General features: G+C 43.5%; 1 protein-coding gene across 1 annotated transcript in view; it reads left to right on the plus strand.

The window, feature by feature from the left end:
• Positions 1 to 1,201: 1,201 nt before the first annotated feature.
• Positions 1,202 to 13,207, plus strand: part of LOC147640770 (ribosome biogenesis protein BRX1 homolog 1-like) — a 47,233-nt gene continuing 35,227 nt past the window's right edge. The window contains exon 1 of the mRNA XM_086815025.1: positions 1,202 to 1,562. Within this exon, the coding sequence (XP_086671151.1) occupies positions 1,351 to 1,562 (212 nt within the window). The 5' untranslated portion in view covers positions 1,202 to 1,350. The remainder of the gene's footprint in view (positions 1,563 to 13,207) is intronic.

The following is a 13,207-nucleotide window of genomic DNA, read 5'->3' on the forward strand; positions in this document are numbered from 1 at the left end:
ACTTCTATACTTATAGCTCCTATTCACACTTGGATACCCAAATTTAAACCTTAACTACTAAGCTTGGTCATTCACCAGCTTTTCATAATATTTACAATGCTTATAGTGCCTTTTCACAACACTTATTGTGCTACTCTCGTCTGTAGTAGAGAGTTCCTTTGTTAAGCCCAAAATGGGGTTAATAGAAGGGTATGGTGGGTCCATGGAAGGAGGAAATGCTCTTTATCACATTAGCTTTGGTTCCTTAATTGGATGGTCACTAGTCAAAAGACATCACGCTAACTTGTGAACTAGCAGGCTTAAGTTTCAATTAAGGGATTGCTAACCCTTGTGGTGCACCATGAGAAGGGTTGATGATAGTCAATAGAAAAGCAATCCCATTGTAAACCTTTGTGTCGTGCTACTCTTCTTTTAGTCTCCTGATGTGCTATTGAGCCGGCTACTCACCTTGGTCCCAAAGTGTTTGGTTAGCTTAATGAGACCATAGGGTGCTTGTTGCTAAAAACCATTGCTTTGAAGAGGGATTGTGTAAATTTTAGAGAGGAAGTATCCTCTAATGGACACTTTCATGCATACATTGAGAAGCATTTGGAATTATGACCTTGGCGTAGCTTTTTTCTTGTTTTGTACATGCTCTCTCGATGATAAGGAAAACTATATTGGTAGATAAAAAATACTAAGGATAAATTTCACGGAGTATATTGCACAAAAATATATTGGGTTTGAATAGAGTTGTTATTGGAACAAAAATATACAACATTTTTAGGTTGAAAAATACACTAATCTAGTTGCAAGCATACTATGAATACTCGTGCAAACTATTGAGACATTCTCTAGCCCTAAAAAATGTGTTCACTCCTATCTTTCTTTTGCATGAAGCAGCAAATCTTTTGCTTCATACACATTGCCCTTGCTTGCCAACAAGCTCAGAATTTTGGTCAACGTTGACTTTTTGGTCAACACGTGTTGACTTTTTTTAAACAAAAAATGACGCGGGCTTTTTTCTTCTCCTTCATGAGCAAATGGATGGGGAAAACTCTCTACCCATATTCTTGGGTGGGGGAGATTAATGAGGCTTTTCTTCCATTTTCAAAAAATATATGAAAATCCCTTCTCCTTGGCATCTATCTACTTCTACTGTTTATTAAACACAACTTACTCCCTTAAAATTAAAAATGAAGGCATAATTTATTTTTCACAGCTTGACCTGGCGTTGCCAACTCGTACTTATAAATAGCATAGACGTGATTATATCCTTACCTCAACCTAAGTACCCTAGCTCTTGGGCAGGCGGCTGGTGTGGGCAGGAATCACTACTGTGCGTGAGCCTTCGAAGGATTGCAGCAGGAGATGGGCAAGAAAAGGAAAGCTTCGGCACCGGCAGCCACAGCAGAAGAGACGGGCACTGCCCACGAAGGCCCCCCCGCACCCAAGCGCACCCTCCTGGGCCCCACCCCAGCCATCGCTACAGACCCCCCTGAACAGCAGCAGCAGAATGGACACCCCCCTTTTCGTAACAAAGAGAAAGTCCTTGTCCTCAGCTCTCGGCGTATTAGCTTCAGGTGCACCCTTTGAGTGGCCCTGGCCCCTTCCTGATTGTTCCTTTCTGTTAGACTAGTTCATTGCTATGCGCATGAAAGATGATACCTTGCTTTTGTGTGTATGATGTATGTACATATGTGTATAGATGTGTGTGGGCGTGCGTGGAGTCCAATGTGTGTGTAGTCCAATGTGTGTGTGTGTGTGGGGGGGGGGGGATTATATATGCATGTATTTATGTATAAAGAGAGGGAATGTAATTTTGTGTGTGTGCTTATATATTCTATTGATACACACATATTCTTGTTTACATACTGGTGCAAGTATAAAAATTACACACTTAGAGAGGGAGTATAATTTTGCGTGTGCTTATATGTATGAATTAAACACACTTATGGAGTAGCTCGTGAGATGAGGCAACTTAGAGAGAGAGAGAGAGAGAGAGAGAGAGAGAGAGAGTGAGAGAGGAGGAGGAGGAGGAGGAGGAGGAGGTCTACAAAATACTAATGGTAAAAAGTTCACAAACTAGCTAGCTAGATAAAAACATCATGTGAGAGACCATGTTACAAGGATCACATGACAAAGTTACAAGGTAGCCCTAGATAGCGAGAGAGGAAGAAGAAGAAGATGAATAACAAGAATGTCTATAAAATATTCATGGTGTCATGAAAAAAAAGGCAACAAACTAGCTACATAGATAAAACCATCATGTGAGAGGCCATGTCACAAGAATCATGTGACAAAGCTACAAGGTAGCCTGAGAGAGAGAGAGAGAGAGAGAGAGAGAGAGAGAGAGAGAGAGAGAGAGAGAGATTTTATTAACGTCTTCCAAAAGACTGAACTCGGCCTATGAGACAAATCGGTGTACCTGTATGGGGTATCCTCTGTCATCCCAACAAAATGAAAAAGTACAACAAAATGATAAAGTACTGAAGAGAGAGAGCCTATAGAAGTTGAGTTTGGCTCGTGAAGTCCAAACATGTCTTTAAAAAAGAGTGGATAAATGATAATTACTAGATTGCGATAGAAAAATGTGGATTGCAAATACATCTCTTGAGAGTGTGGGAAAAAAATACGTAAAAAGTAGCAAAAAATGGGTGCACTGAGAGTCCAGACTCTTGAGCTTACCTTGCATGCTATCTCTAAGTTAGATCTATCATGCCATCATCATATCTCACATCTCAAATTATGAGAACCTTGGTTGGATATGGAATTGAGTGTGTGAATCAAATATTGTGGCATTGGCTTCGTCAAATAGTGGGATGCTAAAATGGAATAAGACCTCTTGAAAAAAAATAAAAATAGTGGATGCTTGACAATTCTTCTTTGCAAGGAAAGAGAGCTTATGTGAACAATTTTAATTTAGGCAATCTTTCTGGTTTTGCTTGACCTTACGATTGTGCTTCTTAATGTAATCGTCATCGTAGAACTTGTGTAGCGCAGTCGACTTGACGTCATTTTGTAGTGCTCCATCGTGTTGGTGAAAAGGGAGACCACAATGCCTTGTAGTGCTGGTTCTGCTCCCGAACAAAGGCAATGTATCAAGAGCTAGCCATTCCCAAAGAAAAACAACACATCGAGAGCATTGGAGTTTGGCTAGTCCCAAAGGTGCTACTTTGAAGGGGGGAGAGAGAGAGAGAGAGAGAGAGAGAGAGAGAGCTGTATTAACGTCTACTAGAGGCCCAACTCGACCTATGAGACAAATCAATGTACAACTGTCAATGTCTTCTGGATGTCCATAAAAAAAAAGGACAAAATGAACATGGAATAAACTATGAAAGTATTGAGCTAGTGGGGGGGTGTGATGGATGGAGCACTACTGCTAGAGGCTCAATATGCAACCTATATGCGCAGGGTATACAAGAATGCAATGCAGATCTGTCTAGCTCCAACCAGTACCATAATGGGGGTGTAATATGTGATACATAGGCGATGGCGAGGCAAAAATACCTCGGAGCATGATCTCCGGGTGTGAGTGTAAGTGAGCTAGCCGCTTCTGGATATGGTGCTGATATCGAGCCCGTATCTTTGTGATCTCCCTCTGATGTAGTATGGGAGTCTGGTAGCCTGGTGCTCTTGGTCTCCGTCTGGCTCGGAGGTCCGCAGCGCGTTGAAGTGTAACCCCCTCCTGTGTCAGAATAGGCATTGGGATAGATCTCTGGAAGAAATCAGTGAGCTGAAGCTGTCGCCCACCTCTCCCTGTGGTATGAGTCCGTAGCAAAAACGCAGCAAGTGAACAGCTCCTATATGTTGTAAAGAGTCAACAGCAGCATGGGAATAGAAAACACAGGTCCTTCTAGATGTTTCCCGCTCTGATACCATGAAAGAATGGGTATGATGCTGTGATACCCACAAAGAAATGCTGCAAGAACTGTACAAGCTACCATTGAATTTTTGAAGTCAGATGCGGGGTGGTTTTGTTCTTTACAGATTGCTGCTAAGATTATGACTTCATTGTAACTCTTATGGCGTATTCGTCTTGTTATTGACACATATGATGGAATGTTTGCCTTCAAAAGCAATGAACTGGTTCGGACATGTGGACTATGGTAGTTGTTGCATGTGCGGAAGCCTTGTTGTACTGATCCACAACCCTAAGCATACTTAAGAACATTGATGCTAATTACTTATCATTAAGACAGAGAGGAGAGAGAAGAAGAAAGAGATTAGGAGTCAGGTTTTCTTTATTCATATGGTACAAAAAGGTGGCTTATGCTTGTACATGGCTGAGGCTTGTGGTCAGTCCCCAAGGGTTGACCCATAGCCCTTCTACATGATGTCTACTTGATAACTAGATGGGTGTCAGCCGCCTGCAATAGGAGCATCTGAAGGCTGCCAACAGCTGTATGTTGCCAGCCGACAGGACTCCTTACCTTCCCATGGGGATTTTGGATGTACATGCTGATGCTATGCTGCTGAAGATGATGATGTTGATGTGGATGATGATCATGTTGATGACCATGCTGATGATGATGCCTGAGGATCACTTTAATGCTTCTGCTACTGATGCTGACATTGTATGCTTGTCCTAATTGTTGTCCTAATCAGGGATTAAGCCAGTTCATGCGGAAGATTAGCCATGGCACGGGCGTGCACGTGACATTCCCTTCTGCTAAACTTGATGACAGGGTGGAACTCTGTCATCCTTCCTCCCTGGACTTTACCTTTAAACTGCTACTGCTTACTGACTTTGACTTCTACTGCTAATTGACTTCTACTGACTGATATTTTTGGGTCTGAACACCTTCACTCCTGATCTCCACTTCCAAGTCTTTGATGAAGAATTGAGCATGTGTTCACTATTGTCCCCATGCCTACTTTCCTTAAACCTTGACGCAACGGTGGGTAACTGATCATGCCTGTTGCTAGGCCTTTGGAACTGATCTGAGAGCTTACTGAGGTACTAGGTCTGCGTACCTACCCTCGGGGACTGCTACTTTGCCGCATCCTACTTGCTGGAACTGTGCACCTTCCTTGGGACATAGCTTAGTGGGTTGAGCCAGAATGCTCTGATACCAATGTTGCATGCTCGGAAGCCTTGCTGTACTGATCCATGGCCCTAAGCATACTTAAGAACATTGATGCTAATTACTTATGATTAAAACAGAGAGGAGAGAGAAGAAGTGAGAGATTAGGTGTCAGGTTTTCTTTATTCATATGGTACAAAAAGGTGGCTTATGCTTGTACTTGGCTGAGGCTTGTGGTCAGCCCCTAAGGGTTGACCCATAGATGTATGAATGCTCTACTGATGTCTTGTGCTTTGCTGAATATGATGGACTGCTTATATATATGAGAAAGCTGTTGGTCGGCCAGCTGCCCTGCTGTCGGCTAGTATGTTGGACAAATAATACATAAAATTCTGCACTTTTATATGCTGTGTTCCCACCTTGTCCTGGCCACTTTGGGGTGTTAGCCGCTTGCAATAGGAGCATCTGAAGGCTGCCAACAGCTGTATGTTGCTAGCCGACAAGACTCCTTACCTTCCCATGGGGATGTTGGATGTACATGCTATGCTATGCTGTTGAAGATGGTGTTGATGTGGATGATGATGCCCGAGGACGACTTTAATGCTTCTGCTACTGATGTTGACACTGTATGCTTGTCCTAATTGCTGCCCTAATGAAGGATTAAGCCACTTCATGTCGAAGATTAGCCATGGCACGGGCGTGCACGTGACGGTAGTTACACAAGTCATGAATTTCACAAGCTCGGATAGAACTTCCCATTTGTTGGAGAACAATGCTCATTTAGAACTCACTTACTCGTCGAGATTGGATTAGGGTGTTAATTACTGGTGATGAAAGAGTTTGATTAGAGCCGATTGATGAAAGAGCTTGATTAGAACTTCCCTTTTGTTGGAGAATGCTCGTCGAGATTGGATTAGGGCGTTAATTACTGGTGATGAAAGAGTTTGATTAGAGCTATAATGGAAAATCAAAATCGCTTCTATCTTGAATGAGGTCTGCAGAAAGTGATCATAGTATTTTCACTTTTAAAAAAAGCGATCATAGTATTAAAATTATTCTCAAGTGTTGGTATAGACACCTTACACAAAAATGCCTAACACAAAAAATGGGGATTTTGGGGAATGAAGCCATGATGGTGATCTATGAAATCGCTTGCATCACAGGCTTTCCATGCAAGCAATTATGATATCTGTCACAAATCCCTATATTCTAGGGACATGCGGATGCGTGTCAGGCCTAGAAACATGCGGATGCATGTATGTATTATACCTGGGCATGTGTATGGATCATATGAGTGGATGCATATGAGTCCAAGGACATGGCAGGACATTTGTGGACTTTCGGGCGGTGCCCGTGTGGATTCCGGCCATGCACACATGGTGTGTTATGATGGCAGGCGGAATATTTTCAAGTACAAGAATGATGATAGGTGGTTCTCCAAGTTTACATGTGCACAATGCATAAATGATGCATGCCATAACTTTATTTTACTTTGTGTGACATTGTCTTGCTGCCTGGACAATGCTTGTTATTTTGGCTTGTGAAGTCCGAGAGACCGGGGACGCCCAGGCACCTTGTGGACACGTGTGTGTACTCTTGTTTGGGCCTAAAACTGTGGGCTTATGGGTTTTGCAGGTGGTAAGTGCGTCCACACTCAATTTACAGCTTATTTCATTTACTACTAAAGTTTATTGGTTTGCAGGTCCACACTTATTAATAAGTGCCCGGACAACTTATAATGCGTTCGCATTTGGTTGGACCAAAATTAATGAAGTCCGGACAACTTATGGCCATTTCCCATTTGGTTGGACCTAAACTTATACAAACAGGACAAATGGAGCACTATGGGCTGGACACCTACCTGGACACCTTATGGGGACACATGTCAGCCAGTATGTGTACCCACCAAGCCCCTTAGGCGGCACTGGAAAAAGGCGCCTCCCTTAAGAGGCCTTTTGGGCTGTTTTATTCATTATTCAACACATTGGAGAGCTGGTTGGAGCTTTGGGAGTTGCTACAGGGCTGGTTGCTTGCTTCCCGGACTCACACAAGCTTGGACAACGATCCCCACACTCTTCTAAAGGGCTGGTTGGTAAATTTCAGACCTGCAATTTCTGGTTATTGTGAGTTTTGGGCTGGTTACAGGTGTCCAAAGTCAACTTGGACGGTACAGGACAGCTCTAGGGACCTCCACAGGGCTGTAGGATCCTTTACAGGTGGATTTCTCGCGATAGAAAGTTGCTGTTTTGGACTGGTTATTGCACAAAACAGGCCGGACAACAATGGAATATGTGAGCATGGATGTGTCTCAAGGATTCGAGGTATAGCAGGTGCTTAGGGCAAGCATTGGGGACACTTGCTTGCGGAGAACACAGGTTTCTGGATCAGTTTCTCGCGTGGAAACAGGGCCTAAAGATCCATTTACATCTTGTGCAGGGTGGAGTACCTGTGAGGATTGTGATACTCTTGTGCAGGGCGGATGTACCTGTGAAGAGGCTTGTGCAGGGCGGATGTACCTGTGTGTAGGGCGGATGTACCTACAGATTCTCTTGTTTGAAATGTATTCATTCATGATGTATTTGGAAGAATCAGGTGCAGGCTGGCGGTGAATCCCCAGGCACCCGTAATCTTGTACTTTGCAAACTCTTTTGGTAATATAACCTAAAGGGGGGGGGTCAGCCTATCATTGGCCCCTTTATGTGGTGTACTGTCATTTTTCAGCTTTGTGGTTGTAATGCTCAAGTGTTAAGTGCTCAGAATCTTGTTCACATTTATACGATTCCAATACACGCGTCCTCCTCCCGTTACATTGGTATTAGAGCTCAGTTTTTTCCCTCATTGGAAAACGGTCTGAGGCTTGGAATCATAAGTGGTGACCTGATTTGAGTGTCATGGACAGCCACATTTCTGACAGTGTGGAGAACACACAGGACCGTGAATTTCATGGTACAAGGGATGCAAGAGATGTTGCAGGCAATGATGTCTATGGAGATGCACGTACTCATGACATTATGCATTCTGATTTGGAATCTTTGAGGCGTCAAGTGCGACGCTATAGGGCTGAAACCGAAGAGCTTAGGTCATTGAAAAATGACCCGGATGTACAAAGGGTGTTGGCTGCGAAGGCAAAGGCTTCGGTCCATGAAGTCACTTTTGAAGCAATTGCAAAGGAAATGGATGTTGAGAAACCCCGAGAGCTTGCACTTGCATACCTAATGGTTAAGGGTGATGTATACACTGAAGCAGATGGTAGTTTGGCTTTCAAGAAGCCACCCCTCATGGCTGCCCGTGGTGATGCACATGATGCACAACAAGCAGAAAGAGCACAGCAAGTGCCAAATGCTGAAAGGACAAGAGTCCCTGGTGCTAGGCTTGATGCAGGTCAAGAGAAGAGTAAGGATGAGGGATCCTCTACTCATTTCCGCTTTGCTCCAAGAAGACATATCCGTTCTCGTGTTGAGCTTTCCACTCATTTGGAGAGTGTGGCTCAAGAGAGAACGAAGAGGGATCGTGAATCTTCATCGCGGCATCATCATCATGCAGATGAACAGGATGTACATAGGGATGCATATAGAAGGAAGAAGCCTCGAGAGTTCAAGTCCGGTGACAAGGATATAAAGTTTGAAAACTTTCAGGGACGGATGGACTCTACCAAAGCACTTGCTTTCATTAGACAGTTTGAGATAGCTTTTTGCAATGAAGACTTTTCGGAAAAGTCTATGCTCAGGCATGTGGGAATGCATCTCAAGGATACGGCAAGTGATTGGTGGCTTGCAAAAATACTTGATGGAAGTGCTGCCCCAACTTGGTCTTCTTTCAAAATTCAGTTTTATGATCAATTCTTACCACCAAACTTTGCAAAGGATGTACGCAAGGAGTGGGATTGGCTGTCCCAAGATGAGGGAGAGTCCGTTGCTTCATACATAGCAAAGTTTTGGAAAGTCCTTCTCAAGGTTACTCCCTTCATGAATATTGGAGAGGACGAGAAGAAGAGAAAGTTTGAATCGGGGCTCCATCACATCATTTAACAAAGCTTGGGAGTGTACCCAAATAAGACCATACAAGAGCTTATACACTCAGCCATGATTGCGGAGAACTTGCACATAAAAGCACCCACAAATAAGCCATTTGTAGGTCAAAACAAGAGCAAATTCAGGGCTGGTTATGACCAGAAAAAGGGTGGACAGCCACCTAAGAATGCTCCCAAAGATGGCCGAGATGCAAAAGATGACTCCGAAAAGAAGCCGGGGAGTAAACACCACAATTTTGGGCTCTCAAAACAGCAATTGGAAGAGTACAGGAAGGCTGGAAAATGCTTTAAGTGTGGCAGTAAAGATCATATATATCCTAAATGCCCACAGAATCCTAAGAATGCTGAGCCTAATGTGGAAAAGTCTCTTGTGAATGTTGTACCCGATGTGCAGGGAAATACAGGGCATGAGCCCAAGAGTAGAGTCATATGCAAGGCTTGGGGCAAATTGAAGGATCAGCCCGCTTTGTTTCTTTTTGATGATGCTTCCACAGATAACTTTATATCCGTACAGATGGCTGCCGCCATAGGTCTCAATGTGGAAGACATGGGAATGCAAATGAATGCAGATGCCGCCTTTGAGGGCAAACAGGTTGATGTAACTCCGGTCATTGGTAAGCTCCGTGTACATATACAGGACTACCTCGACCATGAGAGCTTTTTAGTGACTCCTCTTACAGGTTGTGATGTTTTGTTGGGGATGTCCTGGCATCACCGTTTAGAGCCTATTAAGGCTTACAAAGAGAAGAAAATCAGCTTTGTACATAGAGGCCGTGAGCACTCTATAGATGCTGGTACTACTGGAAGTACCATACCTCTTGTAAGCCATGTACAAATTAATAAGGCAATAAAGAAATCAGCTTGTTCTTACTTGGTTTTTGTACGTGATACCATTGAACATTCTAGTGTTGATGTTAGTACATTAGATCAAGACAAGCTTAACTTTTTGAATGAGTTCAAAGATTGTTTTGCGAATGCTTTGCCAGCAAGGTTGCCACCAGAGAGGCCGGAAGATCATTGCATAGATCTAATTCCCGGTAGCTCTCCACCTAATAGGCCACCATACAGGGTGAGTGCTAGTCAACAAAAAGAGATTATGGCACAGGTGAATGAACTTTTGGAAAAGGGTTTGATTCGGCCTAGTTCCTCGCCATATTGCTCGCCGGTACTTCTTGTTCAAAAGAAGGATGGTACTTACAGGATGTGTGTTGATTATCGTGCCCTCAATAAGATAACCATCAAGAATCGGTTTCCCATTCCGCGCATTGATGACATCTTGGACAAACTTGAAGGTTCGGCATGTTTCAGCCGAATAGACCTCAAGAGTGGGTATCATCAAGTGAGAGTGGCACCTCAAGATGTACACAAGACTGCATTTAGGACAGCCTTTGGTCTTTATGAGTTTTTGGTGGTGCCTTTTGGCCTTACAAATGCACCCGCTACCTTCAACAGGATGATGGACAGGGTACTCAGAAAGCATAGAAAGTTCACGGGTATATTCTTTGATGACATTATTGTATTCTCAAAGAATGAAGCCCAACATCGTGAGCACCTGGCTATTGTGTTTAAAGAGCTTAAGGAAAATCAGCTCTACATAAATGCAAAAAAGAGTGAATTCTTTCTCCCAGAGATTCACTATCTTGGTCACATTATATCAAAGGATGGTGTGCGCATGGATCCCGCAAAGATACAAACCATGCAAGAATGGCCAGAGCTGATATCAGTCCATGAAGTGAGGAACTTCCTTGGTTTGTGTGCTTACTACAGGAGGTTCGTCAAGCATTTTGCTTTCATTGCCGCTCCGTTACATGAGTTAACGAAGAAGAAAGCAATCTTTAAATGGACACAAGAAGAGAGAGATGCCTTTCAAAAGTTGAAGAGTGCAATCATCTCGGGACCGGTACTCATTATTCCGGATTTGCACAAACCTTTTGTGGTGGAATGTGATGCATGTGGGGACTGCATAGGGGCTGTTTTGAACCAAGAAGGACATGCCATTGCCTATGAGAGCAAACGCTTGCAACATGCAGAGCTTCACTTACAGGTTTATGAGAAGGAGTTGTTGGCTGTAATTCATGCCCTTACTATTTGGAAACACTATCTTTTAGGGGCTGATTTTATGGTCAAAACTGATCATCAAAGCTTGAGATACTTTTTGACTCAAAGTAAGCTCTCAGAGAAGCATATGAGATGGGCAAATTTTCTCTCAATGTTTCATTTTCAGATTTTACACACTCCAGGGAAAAAGAATGTGGTGGCAGATGCCTTATCTAGACGACCACAGGTTCATGCTATTACAGTTGCATACCATGAGGACTTATCGGATATGCGTAATGCTTATCATCTGGATGAGGATTTTGCACATGTATGGGCTGAATTACAAGAGGGTATTGCTGTCCCATCTTATGTCATAAGAGATGGATATCTCATGATGCAAAATCGTATGTGTGTATTAAAGAACCTTCGCCATAAGGTTATGGATGAGTGCCATGCTCCTCCATATGCAGGTCATAGAGGCATTTTGGCCACAGCACAAGCTTTGGAGAGGTATTTCTTTTGGCCAGATATTCGCAAGGATATTGAAGCATATGTACGTGAATGTATGGTATGTCAAAAGGTCAAGTTTGATCGACAAAAAACACCTGGATTGCTTCAGCCTTTGCCTATACCAAATGAACCATGGGAAAGCATTGCTATGGATTTCATTATGGATTTGCCAAGGACGCCACAGGGAAATGATGCTATTTGGACCATCATTGATAGGTTTCGCAAGCAGGCACATTTCATTTCCGTGCGCAAGACAATAAAGCCAGATCATATGGCTAGGATGTTTTTGGCACAGATATTCAAACACCATGGCATGCCTAAATCTATTGTGGGGGATAGAGATCCTAGAACCACAAGCTTATTTTGGCGTGCATTGTTTGACAATATGGGTACAAAGCTGAACTTCTCATCAGCTTACCATCCACAGACAGATGGGCAAAGTGAAATAGCAAATTCAGCCGTCCTCGACTTGCTGAAATCTCATGTATCCGACCGCAAATCGGATTGGGAGAAGTATTTACCACTTGTGGAGTTTGCCTACAACAATACGGTACATACTTCTACGGGCAAGGCGCCCTTTGAGATTATCTATGGCAAGGTGGTACTACCACCCATCATTCGTACAAAGGATGAGATTTTTGCAGCAGATGAGTATGTCAGAGACTTGGATACTGCATTTGCACAGGTACGGACAGCCATAGAGAGGTCTCAAACCAAGAATAAAAAGGCAGCTGATAAACATAGAAGGGATGTACAATTCAAACAAGGTGATTGGGTCTTGCTGAAATTTGAAAAGGCACGCCTTCGGAAGAGGCCAGGGAAAGTACCCTAAACTTTCCAACAGGTACTATGGACCTTTTCAGATCTTGGAGAAGATCAATGATGTTGCATTTCGGCTTGTACTCCCAGATCATTGGAACATGCATAATGCTTTTCATGTGAGCCTATTGAGGCCTTATGTGGGACCGACACCGTTTGAGCCGGTTTTGGAAGACCCACCCGAGGTGGATGAGCTGGAAGAAATTCTTCAACCTGAACAGATTGTTTTTCACAAGGAACGAAAGCTTGCGGGAGGCAAACTTGTTCGTAGGTACCTTGTGAAGTTCAAGAATTATTCAGCTTTGGATGCGAAATGGATGGATGAGGCCTACTTCGAGAATTACCCAGATCTTTTGAAGGCCTATCTGGAGGCTTTTCAGTTGCGGTCAGAAGCCGGGGGGATGTCACAAATCCCTATATTCTAGGGACACGTGGATGCGTGTCAGGCCTAGAAACATGCGGATGCATGTATGTATTATACCTGGGCATGTGTATGGATCATATGAGTGGATGCATATGAGTCCAAGGACATGGCAGGATATTTGTGGACTTTCGGGCGGTGCCCGTGTGGATTCCGGCCATGCACACATGGTGTGTTATGATGGCAGGCGGAATATTTTCAAGTACAAGAATGATGATAGGTGGTTCTCCAAGTTTACATGTGCACAATGCATAAATGATGCATGCCATAACTTTATTTTACTTTGTGTGACATTGTCTTGCTGCTTGGACAATGCTTGTTATTTTGGCTTGTGAAGTCCGAGGGACCGGGGACGCCCGGGCACCTTGTGGACACGTGTGTGCA

Source organism: Cibotium barometz, chromosome 2 (genome assembly GCF_041138505.1).
Source record: "Cibotium barometz isolate CiBa-2024 chromosome 2, ASM4113850v1, whole genome shotgun sequence".
In the NCBI taxonomy this organism is placed as follows: Eukaryota; Viridiplantae; Streptophyta; class Polypodiopsida; order Cyatheales; family Cibotiaceae; genus Cibotium; species Cibotium barometz.